Below are 16,548 nucleotides of genomic sequence, written 5' to 3'. Positions count from 1 at the left end.
ACAAAAGCAATATCCTGCAATTATGCTTAATATAAAGACCTACAGGAAGTAATACTGCACTGTCAGTTTAAGGCTGTGCCAAAAAGTGATTTATTACATGAATCATTTCCACTCCAATATGATTTGTAAAAGACACTGGAAAAAACAATGCTTTTCAGGTACTGAGAAGGGTTGTCTCCTAGATTTTCAAAGACTCTGACCATCACATCAAATTTTAATTCATTTGCTTTAGTATTTCTCTTACTGCCAATCACTTAGATAAGTGACTAAGCAAGGACAGGCCCCTCTTTATCATGACTAGGGAATGACATTGTCTGGTTTTCAAGAATTAAAGGGAGCATGTCTTTACTTTTATGCTGCTTGATCCTTGAGTCATCAGGGTGGTCCCTGGCAGCTTCTCCCTGCCCTGTCAGCCTTTAATAATGGATCTTTCTCTACACCTAAACAAAGTGGGATTTATCATGGCTGGTGTGGTAGAGAGACAGTGGTGGGGACTGCCCTGTGACTTGTGGTTCGGACAGCATAAGGTTCCTATTACACGGAGCGATTTTTAATGATTAACGACTGTCGATAAACGATCGCAAACAAGATAGTTTATTGTTAACTTGAAATTGTTCACCATAATTCACAGAACGATAATCGTTAGTTAACCTCGTTACTACGATAGCTATTGCGATCATTAACTATCTGATCCCAGCAAAACAATGAACAATGTGCAACTACACTGAACACTTAGTAAGAAAAATGCAGAACTACAGCGAACAAATGTGGAATTACAGCGAACGATTAGCGAATAATTAGCGAACGATTAAGGATGATTTTAGGTTTAGATCTAAATCAACGATCAACGACACATGAACAATATTTCAATCGTTGCCTGCAATTACACAGAACGATTATCGTTTAAATTCGAACGATATAACGATTTTTCGCACGATAATCGTCCGGTGTAATAGGGCCCTAGAAGTGATGACAGTTTCTTTTTAAAGAGTTCCCAGTAGCTAGACTTATACCTATACTTTTATGACATGAATGACAGTTATTTGCTGAAATTCTACTTTATAAAGACCATGTCAGCTCTATGTTAGTATTCCCCAATAAATAAGGATGTTGTCATTGCTTCTGGAAATCTATGAATAAACCGACCACTGGGCACCACCTTTCCACTTTATCATGCATTGTACTTCTAATAATGTTAGTGTCAAGCAATGGGACAAGAAGCTAGATGGGCCTGAATCATCTCTGGTAGTATGAATATGGTGGGAAATACCCTGGATTGGAAGAGGTTGGGGTTACTGTTCTAAATTTTGTTCTGGTGTTAACTATATTGGATTTTACTATTACCTATTTAATTGAAAGAACTGAACTTAAGATTACAGTACTGGTTGAAGAGTCTTTCTAAACAGATGGAAAAAATGGAGATCAGGTATGACCTATATTATTTTCTTTTTTATCTTGATAAATACTAAAGTGCCAAGCGCAAGTAAACATGTGCTGTAGTACTACAAGTCCAACAATAGGTCTCCTTTTTTTATATACTTGCATGCTGTATGTCACTGTGAAATGGATAAAAGTGAACTTCAAATAAATACTAAAGTGCCAAGCGTAAATAACAAATGCTGTAATACTAAAAATACAATAATTGAACTCTAGTTGCATGCTAGATATCACTGTGGAATAGATAAAAATACTTGTGTAAGTCGTGCAATAAAACCTTCATAGGCTTTCTCATCTTGCTTTCTTTTGGTTAATAGGGTTTACCTGTTAAAGACTCTAGTGTTGGTGTCAGACAAAGACTTACCGGAATGAGCACATCATCATAAAAACTCCAGGCCAGTGCCCAACGCATTGTACGCCCCTGGTAAAATTCTGTGTGTGCTACTTTAGGAACCTAAAATGCAATAAAGAATAAGAATATTCTTCTGGTTAAAGTAATTCACAAAAAGAAGTATTTTCCCTAAATTAATGTATCTGAAATACATAAAACAAAGCTGGTAAACTGCAAAGTCTATCCTATCTCTATCAAATACAGCACAAAAACCACAAAACATCATGCTAAACACATTATCCAGGTAATATTCTAACAGGCTTAAATAGTTTAAAGAGGTTTTCCAGATAAAATGGACCGACAAGCAACCTAAGAATGGTTCTTCAGTCACTGATCGGCAGCTGTTCCTTTCCGTACATTGAGTTGTAGCAGCGATGTGTAACTGTAGCTCAGCTCCTGTTCACTCAAAAAAAAAGGCTGAGCTATCTCGTGAATAGCTCTTCAGTCTAATGTGCCCAGAAAACCTCTTCAAAGGGAGTGATTTATTTTTTACTTTGTTATCGGTTTCTATGCCTCGACCTGTATATACATTTGTTTGTTTTTATCAAATACATTAAATAAATATACATAAAATACCCATAAAATACTTGCCAGGTTAGGTGCAGCATGTCCAAGTGTATCTCACCTTGTGAGCTGTCATAGCGGCTGCTGGCATGCACCAAACTCAGGTGCACAACTCTTCTACACTAACTCAAGCATAATAAGAACAGGAGACTGATCCTGTTGGTACAGTGTCTCCTCCCTTCTTTAAAAATCTTTCCTAAGGTTTCTGTCACCTGCTGGAGAGGCTGTGGTGATGAAGGGACCTTTCTCCATACCTTCTGGAGCTGTCCTCAACCCTTATTATTTTGGAAGGAAGTCTGGAGGATAGTTTTGTCCTTCACAGACTACTATCCTTCTTTTGCACCAGTCCTTTTCCTCCTGCACCTCTGACATTCCTCTGAAGACATACTGATGCTCAGTTGTCCCTCAGATGGGGAATGTGGCAAAAGCATGTATCCTGGGACTGGGGAGGGTCTGGAACTCCCACCCATATTTCACTGGTTGAGTAAGGTAGAAAACGTCAACCGTATGGAAGATATAACTACTCAACTGTATGACCACAATGACTGTTTTGTCTGCACCTGGTTCTACTGGCTCCAGTATGTTGAAACTGATGAGTATAAAGGGCCTTTTACACAGGCCAACTATCATCCAGAAGCTTTGCTAGGAAAGCTCCTTCGGTTGATAATCGGCCTGTGTAAAAGTGACAGTGATCAGCTGAGAAGCAGGAAATCGCCTGATTTTCGTCTGATCACATCTTAAGAGTAGGCTTAAAGGACAACTCACGTGAAAAACGTTTTTCCATTTATTGAAACACATTACAAAGTTATCTAACTTTGTAATGTGCTTCAATTACCTATCTGCCCCTCTTTCCTATCTTTTCCCCCCTTGACCCCCCTCCCGGAAGTGTAGGAAACTCATACATACCTAATTACTGTAGACACCAGGCTCTTTTCTCAGCTCCATCTTGTGACGATGTTGTCATCAGGAGGAGTGCAAGTCTAGGTCTTGTTACACCAGCCTCCCCCTCCCTTGCCTTGTTAGGTGACTCAGCTTGCTCAGCTCCCATTGGCTGGGCAACTGCAAGCCATCTGACCTAGTGCAGCAACAGAGAAGGCTGCTTGCTGTAAGTAAATGATTTCTTCTGCTTCTCTTCACTGACTTCTTCCAGCACATAAGCTACACAGACCCCCCCTCCCCTCTCCTCCTCAGCCATAAGGACAGTCAGGGTGGTATTACAGGGGCCGATGGGGGCCCGAAAATACCTGTAAACGAGCAGCGATCTGCTAGATCGTCGCTCGTTTACTGGACCTATTACACGGCCTGATAATCGTTAAACAAGAGCTGCAGGGACATAGTTACCGATGTCCTTGCAGCCCTTGCCTAACTATATACAATACTTATCCACGTTCCAGGGCTGCTGCTGTGGTCTTCTTCTCCACTGGTCCCGCGCGCTCTAACTTCAGAGTGGCCTGTCAGAGTGGCCAGGACCGCAGCGGCCTGTGATTGGCCGGGCGGCCTGTCAGCTGACAGGCCACTTTGAAGCTAGAGCGCGCAGGTCCCGGGGAGAAGACCGCAGCAGCAGCCCTGGAACGTGGATAGGTAATGTATATCGTCAGTCGCCGGCCGCGCACCGCTACGTGTAATAGCGGTGCGCAGCCGGCGCACGACGAAAATAGGTCCAAACCTATATCAACGATCAGCCGATGATCGTTGTCGTCGGCTGATCGTTGTATTTATTACATGGAGCGATAATCGCCGATTATCGTTCCGTGTAATAGTACCCTCAGCGAGTTGCTTTGTTTGTTTATCTTTGTCCTCAGAGACTGTCTCCCAGCAAGATGTCAGCTATAGGACCCCCCCCTCTGAAACCCAGCCGGAGTCAGTGTGTGAAGGAGTCTTATCTGCTGCTCTTTCCTCCTCTCCCTGCATCTTATCAGCTACAGGGGACCCCCCTCCCTACTCTCTCCCCCCCGAACTCATTGAGGCTATGATTGGCGGGAAATTCAAACAGAGACAGACTTAGGAGGAAAGGTAACTATGAAAACTGTGTTAGTAAAAAAAAAAAAAAAAGAAAAGAAAAGAAAACTGTTACAAAGCGTGGTAGTTGTCCTTTAATAATCTATTGTTATCAGTTATGTATCTCCCTGTTTAAACAGGCAATGTGCAGCCAGTAGCAAGGGGAAACTGACAGTAAGGATATGCATATCTGCTGTCAGTTTCCATGGCTGCACCAACAAGTTCCCAGTGAACTTTTCCTTAAGGGTGCGTTCACACCTACCGGATCCGCAGCTGATTTTCATACTGAAAGTTTGCAGCAAAATCAGCCAGGATCCTGTACTGTGAATCTCAATGGGTCCCATACACGCAGCGGATCCGCTGCCTGCATGGGACCCGGCCCCTTTAACCCCTGCGCCGCCGCCGGCCACCCGCAGCTTACAGCCCCGGCCCACTTAAACCCCCGCACCGCACCGCCCAATCGCCGCCCCGGCCCCCCCCCCCCGCACGCCCGATCGCTGCCCCGGCCCCGAGCATACATCACCTGCTCGGGCCGTGGCTGTGTGATGGACGGCAGCACTGATGCTAATGGGCAGCGAGGGGAGCCGGGAGCATCACGGTGCGGTCGGGGATTTTTTCCTATTTAAGTGTGCTTAGGGAGCAGTTAAATTGAAAAGGATAATTTAAGTGTCACTGGTGTCTCCCGCCCCCCCCCCCCCTGAAATCAATAGTACAGGCGATTTTAAGAAACTTTGCAGATAATGGCATATTTGCCTAATAAACCCAATTACAAAGACTTTCCCTAGGTCCCCCCTCCCTCCTCTCTCTCATTTACTGCTCATTATCAGGAAATCTCGACTCTTTTACATCAGTCCAGCCCTGTCTAACCTATGGAGAGGGGAGGGGGAGGAGGGAGATTAGTCGCCAGCAAAAAACAGAGAACAAAGGATTACACAGTGGGAGCTGTGTGAAAGCCGGTATTCAGAGGTCAGAGAGGTTAGTGCTGACTTCAGAGGAGATAGCCTGGTTATGTAGCTGTAAATTAACTCTTTGTTGTCTTGTTTTGGTGCCTCATCTCCCTCCACCGCTCTCCTCTCCATAGAAAACCATGAAGACAGGGGGTAGAGCTTCAAACTGCTTTTTCATAATAAAAATTCATTTTTCAGCTAATAAACCCAATTACAACGTTTCTTAAAGTCGCCTGTACTATTGATTTCTGCAAAAAATTTTAATGACAGTGACACTTAAAATTTTTACCCCCTCACTCGCTGTTATTTCTGTGTTTGTCCTGCTCGCATTTCCTTGTCTCTGTGTCGTACAAAGACCTTCCCACTCAGCAGATCAGTGGCAACAGTGGTATCCCGTCTCCCAATTTTTTGGCTGAGCAGGAAGTCCTTGTGCAAGACAAACACAAAAAATTTAACTGTGCCCCGAGTACAGAAAATCTCCAGAACACTCTCTTTAAACTACTTACCTATAAGAAGAACCTAAGAAATATTACTATAAGAACATGATTTTTTTTTTTTTTTTTTTAGAAATGGGTTAACATCTATGTTAGAAATACTCTCCCCCTCTAAACAGCTGAGTCGTAGTAAAATCTATCCCAGCTGGTGATCTACTTGAAATCTGCCATCAAATTCTAATTCGGTAGCAAAAATGGCAACGATGGAATAATAACTATAGGAATAAACCTACCCCTTGTATTCGCAGCTCTTCTTTCAAAGGAGCCAAACTGCACTTCTTACCCAGCATGCAGCTGTACCATCTAGAACAAAATAACCAACAGGGTATATAATTGGGGAGCTTTAAATCACTGTAGAAAAAGCCACACAAGCCAAGGGCAGCCCAGCATCCCCTGTATTGGGAATAAATTATTAGGTAGTGACTCAGACATCTTGACATTTCTCCCTGCAACAGCGTGAACATGAGAAACACAATTTCTGATTTGCATTAATTAATCATTTTTGCCTCATTCTGATGCTGCTCTGTGGAGATGGGGCATGGAGCGATAATTGACTGCACGTTTTGGTAGACAAAGACCTCAGGTACTACAACTGGGGCTGCAGTCAAAGCCAAAATCTAGACTTACGCTACAATTTCAAACATTGCTGTGCAGCTGAAGCATTGAAATCCAAAAAGTCTATACTGCAGATCTTCTTAGCTGTCCCAGCTTCTTGGTTTAACATTTGTCTTTTTATCAACATGTTTATTCTACTTTTAAATCTTTATAAGAAGAATGTGAGGAGTTGACTTCTCTATCAATGGCCGTCTGGTATTGAAGTTCAGTCTGACACAAGGTAATGGGGCTGAACATCAATAATACCAATTCATTTATTTATATAGTGCTGCTTTATTCTGCACCTACACCCTGACCGATCAAAACTTTTGTCTAGTGACAAAACTGTCAGCAGGAAAACAGGAGAGTAAATAATCAGATGTCTAGATAGAGCTAGATATCATGATTCCCATGGCATACCATTTTATCTCCATGGTCCTCTCCAGTGCTGAGATACAAGCCTTGTTATAAATATATAAATGAGGGTCAGCTGCCAAGGAGGCATTCTCCAGTACTCAAGTCTAGTCCATGTCCTCTATGTATATATATTTTAAAGTACACCTGTAAGCCTGCTTAGATGTTCTATCGCACCATGGGCCTATTTACACCCCCATTTTCCTGCTCACAGGTCTCCTACTTAAACTTGGCCTAACTGATCCAATCATTGTATTCTCTCTACAACACACTTCATGTTGCTACCTTCTAGGCTTATTGGTTTTGATATTTTTCTAAAAGGAACACATGAATTTATATGGACACAATAGTAGAAATTTATAGTTACATAGTAAATAAAGAGTCCATTAAGTTCAACCTATAGAAACCCTACTGTGTAGTTTATTTTTAACCTGTTTGTTTTCTTACATATTTATTATATGGCATTGCACTAAAAATATAAAAATGCTTCAGAAACTGAAGTCAACATTTTACAAATAAAAGGTACGTACAGCAAAGAAATAAAACTTTCTGGTAGTCTCTTTACAAATGCTGATGGTGCTATCCCGATGCCAAAAATTAAACTTTTATTGGGGTCTAGACGTGTCAAAAAGGCGTTGCCTAGATCGCTTGTGCCCTAGGCCAGTGCGGCCTATGTGGTGTTGCTCTCTGCATTGCCCTGCCTCCTGTTCCGCCCCCTGTCCGACCGCACATTGTAAGCTGTAACTGCGTATGCACCGCTGTTCTCCTCACGGCGCATCTGCAGTGAAGTTGGCGGTCCCGTGCCACATCTGTGGTGTGTCCTCCCCACGCCGCCCATGGTAGTGACGGGTCCGGACCCACACCGCCTTTCCTATGCCTGTCGCCGCCCACCCGCACACCATAGTGACGCCCTCTGCCTGGATCTGCTTCTCCTCTACTTTGTACATGCGCCATTGTGGAGCAATGATGCACTAGGCTAAAAGGAGAAGGCTGGTCGCGTCACTGCGCCTGATAGCATGTGCAAAGAGGAGAGGCAGATCCGGGTACAGGGCCACAGGAAAGCACCACCAGCGTTTGTAAAGAGACCACCAGAAAGGACTTCACGTCAACTACACAAAGGTATAAAGTAGTTTGGGGGGATGCACAGTGGGTACAGAGTCGCTTTAAGGGTAAATTCACACGGGCAGACCCGCCGGGAGTCTCACGCACGAAATCCGCAATACACGTATTATTCTTATTATTCTTAATATGTGTATTGCGGATTAGCTGCGGATTTCATGCGTGAGACTCCCGGCGGATCCGCCCGTGTGAATTTACCCTAAGGGTATAAATGGCGGATGATAAATCTGCAGGTTTCTACAACACACCTTTTGAAGAAATAGATTACAAAATGTAGGTCTCCTTTTTTTTCTAAATTTTTGTGTACCTACCATGCGCCAAAAATTCTGCCACCTACAAAACCTGTGTGACTATAGTGTATCCCTCCAGCACAATAGTAGTTGGGCTTTATCAGCAGAACTCCTTCACTTCTCCCTGGAAGGATTCACCACATCAGTTTCCCCCTGATCGAGCTCTAGACGACTCAATGTTGCAGCACCAGGTAATGTGTTTTGGGCCATTCTTATGACTACAAACCAGTGGAGGATTTTGCTCTCTCTCTCTCAGTGCAGTCAGGCTCAGGATTTATGTCGGGAAACCCATCTGTTCACTAATCACATAGCATTGGAGTCACTTGCTCTCGCCTTCAGTGTGGTGTCAATGTCAGGAACAAGACAGTCATCTCAAATCATGCTTAATACTACACTTGACTGTTACATAGGAAGATAAGAGTGGGAGCTTACACAGCGCCTTTGGTTTAGCAGTAAGCAGAGAAAATTGTCACAGTGGTTGGGCCAGATGAGCTGTCAAACTCTATGATTTTATTTGTAATTAAGCAAAATACGCCACGAGGACACGCTACAAGCCTGACACAACTTATTACTAAGAGGCCATCAACCAGAAGGCATTCCCTTTGAACATGGTCGCACTATTCACAATGCAGCATGTAGTAATAGAAGAAATCATTTGATAAATATAGTAATGGATACATTTTAGAGTATGTTCACACACACACATTGGGGTTTCATTGCTTTAATGAAGAACGGCTGGATGGCAATGAAATGATTAATCACTGCAATGAAGTGATGCAGTAACCCAATGAAACGATGCAGCACTGCAATCAAATGATGCATTAACATTGCATTTTTATTGGGTTACTACATGTGTAGGGAATGGGAAGTAACAGATAGGGTAGCTACACAAGTAGCAGATATGCTCCTAATTTCCCCTCCAATTTTCCTTGTAGAAATTGTCATCTACAGACTATTAGAATTGAAATCCACAGTGTGTAAATATAAGTCCCTAGTTGATGTTGCCGATTTCTACACCAAATACTGCAGTGGTAAATCCACTGTCTTATGTGTATGTCTTTTTATAAACCTTGTTATCAATATATTTTTATATACAACCTAAAATTCATATCATATGAATTTAGAAAACATACCCTAAATGCCAATCCCCTACCCCCAACATCACCACCACCTTTCAATTCACAACAATGTCATCCTATGCTTCATCCACTTTTATATGCAATACATGATGACTGGACAATTATACAAATAAAGAACTTGGAGCGTGGAGATCCCAACGGTGCGGCCATTTTTTAAATAGGCGCCCAGTTCTCACCATTTGAAAAATGGACCACGCCACCGGGAATCTCTGTGCCGGTGCTGACCAGGTAATATATAAAAAAAAATATTTCATTAGCCTTATGGTGCGTTTACACAGGGAGATTTATCTGACAGATTTTTTAAGCCAAAGCCAAGAATGGATTTGAAAAGAGAAGAAATCTCAGTCTTTCCTACATGACCTGTTCCCTGTTTATGTCTATTCCTGGCTTTAGCTTCAAAGATCTGTCAGATAAATCTGTCTGTGTAAACGCACCATTAGTGTTACATTCGCTAAAGCCTGTTATCCCAACCCCACTCCTCATAGATTGAAAGCTTTTATGAGCAGGGCTCTCACTACTCTTACTGAACAAAGTTGTAAATGCTGCAGAATATATCAATTAATTTTTTAATAAATATTATTTTATTATTAGTTCTGCAGAGTGAAAACTATGCAGAGTGACAACTTCATCTATTAGCAGCTATAGCTTTATTTATATCACCTCTTGTAATATCGCCCACAATCAGCCATTGAACAAGCAAACACCCATTCGTCGGCTGATCACAGAGTTTTGACACAATTAAAAATCTTTGTACAGTATATCGGTCACAAAGCTCCCTCTTTAATAGGGATTGTACAGCCGATGAGTGAGAGGCGTAAAGGGCCACACAAACGGTCAAGCGATCTTTTATGTGGCCATAGCTGCCTAATAAGGTGTAATGGGCTCAATAAACATTCACAGTCTACAAGATTGGCACTCAAATAGTTAGCGGTCTGGCTATGTAATGCAACCCAAAGACCGTGTGACAAAAACAAACAAACAACAAAACTTTAATATTCCAATTACTTACCATTTACCATCACTTACCATTATATTATTTTGATAGTTACAAGCTGTTCTACTTTGTGAATGAACATGATGACCTAACTGACAATGTAATGCCCTAGGCTCCTTAATAGGGATACCTATTACATTACATGTGGCAATCACAACCCATCTGTGCATTATACCAGGTCTATTTTAGTATTTTTTTCCCACTAATAAATAAAATGACTCACCTTAATCTCTTCTTTAGTTGAAGACTGTCATGGATGATTCTTTTTACAAACTCCAGTTCTCCCCCCTCAGCCATGATCTCTGTAATGCCCCCGGTATTCACAGAGCTGGGGGGTGGCCGGCGAGGGTTTCTAGAGTTCACTCCCTGTGAGGACAAATAATTTTATCAAGAACGAATGGATAACACATTTATAGTACAGAAGAGGAACTAATAGTGCAGTTAGAAACCATTTACCTTAAAGAAAAAGCATGTGAAATAACTGGAGGAAATCAGAGTATATTAATGTAGAAAATCTGCTAAATCAATCTAAGATAGTATGTCCTTCATTTTAAAAGTGAAGTTTGCCATGACACAGAGAGAACTAGCATGTCAAATAAGGATACAAAACTGATGGTCAATTTAATATATTCTGTTCATGCCACCCAATCACTAATAGAAATGCAACTCAATGTTCATTACTAATTTTTTTTTTATTGAAGGCTGACAAGCTTGGCTCTTTATTCTGGATTACATTACTACATGTCTTAAAGGAGAAGTCTGGCAAAAATGTTTTATTCAAGTATTGAATTGCCCCCCAAAAGTTATACAAATCACCAATATACACTTATTACGGGAAATAATTATAAGGTGTTTTTTTCCCTGCACTTACTACTGCATCCAGGCTTCACTTCCTGGATAACATGGTGATGTCACGACCCGACTCCCAGAGCTGTACGGGCTGTGGCTGCTGGAGAGGATGATGGTTGGGGTACACTGAGGGGCACAGGGCACTGGAGGGACACTGAGCATTCCTCTGCCATCATCCTCTCCAGCAGCAACAGCCCGCACAGCTCTGGGAGTCGGGTCGTGACATCACCATGTTATCCTGGAAGTGAAGCCTTGATGCAGTAGAAAAGCCTTGATGCAGGGAAAAAAGCACTTATGTGCATTTCCTGTAATAAGTGTATATTGGTGATTTGTATAACTTTTGTGTGTGTGTGTGTGGGGGGGGGGGGGTAATACAATACCTGGCAGCTTCTCCCTGTTCTACCAACCCTGACTTATAGCTTTCTCCTATTTGGGTATAGGGAGAGATTTATGAATCAAGGTCAGTGGAGTAGGCAAAAGCCACTGGGAACCACCCAAGGATATGTTCACACAGAGTAAATTGATGAGAAAAATTTTCAGCAAATCCTTGTCAAAGCAGATATGAAGTCAAAATTCAAAGTGCAATGGCATAATTCTGCACGGAATCCTCTTCAAGAGTTAACGTGTCAGCGCTCTTTTTTTTACAAAAAGTACAGCAGTGAGTATAATTGCCAACTTACTCATACTGGGATCCTTGCTGTGTGGTCCTGTTCACACTAGCAAAGCCACTCTCCACCCGTGCTCTGTCTTTGTCTTTAAAGACAGCCGAATAGCTTCCCTATCCATACATGTCTGACTGTGTAAGAGCAGGAGATGATATATGCCACTCTACAACCTCTAAAGTGGTACACTGCACTCAGTGGAAGAAGCACAATGACATGTATCATCACCTGCTTCTCCACAGGCAGCCATGTAGTGGCAGCCGTCTGGCTGCATTTATAGGCCAGGCTTTAAAGGGAGAGGAACGACCACACTACAAGAAACAGGAGTGCAGAGAAGTCCGCCAAAGTTAGCAAGTTATTTGCTAAACTCACTGCTATCGTTTTGGTGAAACAAACAATAGATAAGGTGACCATCCCCTATTAAGTGTTCCTGTCAGTAGCTTTTGTTAGTAAACTAACACTGTAGAAAAGGTCTGCTTACCCTAAATCTGTACATGTCAGTTTTATAACAATTAACAGCACAAAGAAATATGTAAAGGAGTTGTAAAATCCCACAGGGTGTTCCCCGCCCCCCTCCTCTAGCCCTCTAGTTTATACAGACAGTGATTTGACTGACAGGTAAAGGCCTGCACATTCAGCCTGGCCCCTGCTCTCCCAGCAGCCTCAAGTGACAATCCGCACAAGCACAGATGGTAATGTGAGGCCACTGTGGACGTAAACTAGGGTTCCAAGAGATGTTACTAATGAATAAAGGGGGGGGGCAAACACCCCATTATCACAAAAAGGGATCAAAATGAAGTTTTGAGTATGACAAAAGCCACATGCATCATCTTATTAAATGGACATTATGTTCTGTTTTAGCCATAAAGGCTATTAGAGGACAGTTCAAAGTAAATTTCCCTTAATAAGAGCTGCCTTGGAAACCTCAGGAAGAATAAGTCACGGCAGAGCATCCTGTGCAGCACAGTATTCGGCTTTCACAGGAGATATGGCTTATGCAACAGATAACAATTGGCACAGACCTGGTTATGAATTTATTCTGTCTTCAATATTCCCTGTATTTGCCCGAGAATGCATACAATGCTGCAGCCGATATAGGTAACCTGTATATCTGACCATAATCCTCTTTAAATTAAAAGAATAATTAGAAATTCACTGGAAAATGACAGCACAGACTGACAGCTATGGAGCCTGATGTGATCAAGATAAACAGGCCATGAAGTTTTATAGCAGTCAGGCACTAACATGTCACTCCATCTTTATATCGCCAGACGTTCCTAACACTAGAGATTGATCACCACAATCTGATGCTGCTGTACCTGGGCTTCCATCTGATTGGCGAAAAAAGGAGGATTGCACATACAAAAATCATAGATGATGCCCGACTCCTCTTTTAATGCATCCATCAGAAGTGTTTTCTGGGGGACTTTAACCACTAAAAGACATAAAATCAATGCAGTGAAGTGAGACAAATTAGATCATTTACTAGTAATATGGATAAAGCATAAGAAGATGGACCATGGTGAAAGATGAGTGCATCATTCAATAAAAGAGCTGGTTATTATTCTCTAGTCAGTATTTTTGTTTAACATTTCTCATTTAAAGGGAACCTGTCACCCCCCAAGCTGGGTCAGAGCCTGCCCCCCCCCCCCCGCTAGAGCACCTTATACTCACCCTCGTTCCCGGTCCGGGGACGGAGATATCACTGTGGAAAGCCCGGTGCGCGCGCTGCTGAGGTGAGTCCGACGCTCATAGAGAATGAATGGAGCCATCATTCTCTATGGGCGTTGGACTCATCTCAGCAGCGTTGGACTCTCCTCAGCAGCGCGCGCACCAGGCTTCCCACGGTGATATCTTTGTCCCGGGACCGGCTGAAGAAGCGGGACTTCGGGAACGAGGTGACTATAAGGGACTCTAGCGGGGGGTCAGCCGGGCTCTGACCCGACATGGGGGGGGGTGACAGGTCCTCTTTAAAAGAGGATCCAAACATGAAAAAGACACAGATTATCAATCCTCCATGCATTTGGGCAGGATGTTCACACTGAGCAAATACCGTGCTCAGTGTCCTGATGTGAGTGAATGAGAGGGCGAGCGCACCTCCGCTTTAAGAAGTGACATGTCACTTCTTTGAGCGGAGAGCGGCGGCTGTGGAGGAGTGCGTGCTCTCCCATAGTCAGGCTATGGAACACTGAGACAGGCGGAATTCCGCCTGTTTTACTCGGTGTGAACATTCCCTTAGGTGGATGAATGTTTCCACAACTTCTAGCATGCAATGGTGGTGTGCTTTCTGCCAGTAAGGTCATTGCGGGTTTTACCAAGGAGAACAGATGATTTTTACATACTTTCACATCAGTACTTGGTGATCATGTGTTTTTGTTTTGTTTTTTTTTTTTCATTGAAAAAAAAAAAAAAAAAAAGTTTTTTAACTAATTTATCCCACAGTACAAACAAAAACTCGAGAAGGCATACCCGACTTGGTAATCATGTGTAACCTAGCAATTGTGACTGAACCTGCCGGGACATCTTCCATAGCTCTTGGGTGAATACTCGATCAGCCCATGCAGAGAGTTAGTTTCCTCTGGTGACGGCTTATATACAGTGAAAACAAAGGGATAAGGAAGTCATATTTAACATACCCAAACCTTCCAGAGATTTGAAAGAGGCCTCCTTACACTATAGTGAAACTTTTGGTTGGCTCTTTACTTATTGTGTATAGGGACGTTGAGCTCTTTTCTCTTACCATAACTGCACTTACTGTTGAGCAGGGTAACTAATACAGGTCAACTAACTTGGAAACTGTGTCCCATGCACCTGTTACATTGAATGTATCTGAGCTTTTCAGTATGACCCAGTATGTACATCGTGTAGCGGTTGAAATGCAAAATATACCTGTTAAAATCAGATTTCAATAGGAACAAAACTTTGCGTGGCTTTTATTTCTCTAAGAAACTATTTTGCCATAGAAAATATAATAAAGCAGAGGTAAGTTTCTAACATAAACCTTTCATTCTATTGTGAAGCGCTTTGCAGTTCTCTGAATGCAGCCACCAATGTAAACAATGGAGGTTTTCATTCTGGTTTCCATGGCTACATCCAGGGACACGGTTACACTTCCACTTTAATTATAAATCCTTTATTAATATATAAAAAGGAAAACAAATATAGAATATTCACAGCTCGGGTTGTCTAAGGCACACGTGTATAACCCACTGTGTAAAGAAATCCTTCAGCCCACAATGGCCTGTGCAGTGTAATGTCTGGCCTGTGTTGTCTTCATTATTATAAGGCAGAATGATGCAAACATCGGGAAGGGATCGGCTCCTTTGGACATATCAGATTTTTGTTAAAAAGGCAAGATAACAATAAGATCACTACAAGGAGGCTAGGATCCCTAATCACTGACAGTAATCTGAAGGGGAACTTCACAGCAAAAGTTCAATGGAGTCAATGGAGTCCATGGAGTCACGGCCACTGTGGCAAGAACTAGAGAAGTGGAGAAATGAAGAATTACAGGAGAGCTATTCAAATCTATGGACTGGCCATGTACTGTGAGGTCACCCTGGGTCCTCCAGATAATCCCTTTAAGATTATTGCTATAGAGAACACCAAAGTTTGTAGGTAAATGCTGTACCCCCTGGATAGGAGTATGCCAGTTAAGGAACATGAGGTAGGCTATTAAACATCCCAGCTTGTATCAAACAATGTTCTCCTCCATTTTTTCTAACCAGCGTCTTAAAGGGGTACAATACGTAAAACACTAGTGTGTGAGGGCAGATACTGTGAATAAATTAACGACTATGCCAGTGTTCAGTGTAGATGATGCCTACCTTTAATGAGATCTGCCAAATGATTCTGCTCCACATTTTTCTTGGCATAATTGTAACAGATGTCATCCACTTCTGTTGCGAGAAAGTACCAGCCATTCAGGGTGGCCCCTAGTAATGGATATATGCAGGATGCACCAGTGCCTGTGGACAACACAATAGAATGTTTCAATTCATTCATACATTTCAATGAAAAGCACTTTTGTTAAAAACTCTAAGGGTACAAACCCACACACCGTATACGCAGCAGATTTGATGGTGAAAGATTTGATGCTGTGTTCAGTTATTTAGATCTAATCTGCTGCGTATTTGCTGCGTATCGCAGCAGTAAATACACTGCGTATACGGTGTGTGGGTTTATACCCTAAGGGTGCATTTACGCATACAGAATCCACAGCAGATCTGTTGGTGTGGATTTCATGCCGTGTTTAGTTATGTAGTTACATTGATATCTGCATCAAATCTGCTGCGGATCTTGTATGTCTGAATCCACCCTAGGGCTAGGTTTACACTGCGGTTTTGCTAACTGTTTAACTGATCTGTTAATTTTAACATACAGAAAAATGTGGTTAACATGGTTTGTTTTTTTAATTTTCTTATAATGTAAGTCAATAGAAAATGGATCCTGGCGGTTGTCATACAACTGCGTCTGTTTGTGTTTTCCGTTTTTGCCCATAAAATGGGTATATTAAATTGACAACAAAATGCAATGTAAACCTAGCCTAATGTCAAAAAACTAAATCTATAAAACCACAAAAAAGGCTAAAGAAAGCAATGTTCACACTACAGCATACATTTTTAACTGTGGAGTGGTAAACTACAACTTTCAATA

At 42.2% G+C, this 16,548-nt stretch overlaps 1 protein-coding gene across 2 annotated transcripts in view; it reads right to left on the bottom strand.

Annotated features, from left to right (window-relative positions):
• Positions 1-16,548, bottom strand: part of METTL16 (methyltransferase 16, RNA N6-adenosine) — a 53,148-nt gene that overhangs the window by 17,425 nt on the left and 19,175 nt on the right. For both annotated transcript variants that reach the window (XM_069944495.1, XM_069944496.1), the window contains exons 4-8: positions 15,720-15,860; positions 13,212-13,327; positions 10,605-10,747; positions 6,065-6,134; positions 1,802-1,891 (exon numbers count right to left, since the gene is read on the bottom strand). In XM_069944495.1, the coding sequence (XP_069800596.1) occupies positions 1,802-1,891; positions 6,065-6,134; positions 10,605-10,747; positions 13,212-13,327; positions 15,720-15,860 (560 nt within the window). The remainder of the gene's footprint in view (positions 1-1,801; positions 1,892-6,064; positions 6,135-10,604; positions 10,748-13,211; positions 13,328-15,719; positions 15,861-16,548) is intronic.

The sequence above is a fragment of the Dendropsophus ebraccatus genome, chromosome 11, assembly GCF_027789765.1.
Source record: "Dendropsophus ebraccatus isolate aDenEbr1 chromosome 11, aDenEbr1.pat, whole genome shotgun sequence".
Lineage (NCBI taxonomy): Eukaryota > Metazoa > Chordata > Amphibia > Anura > Hylidae > Dendropsophus > Dendropsophus ebraccatus.
Note: the sequence above shows the minus strand (reverse complement) of the source record. Positions and strands in the feature narration are given on the sequence as shown.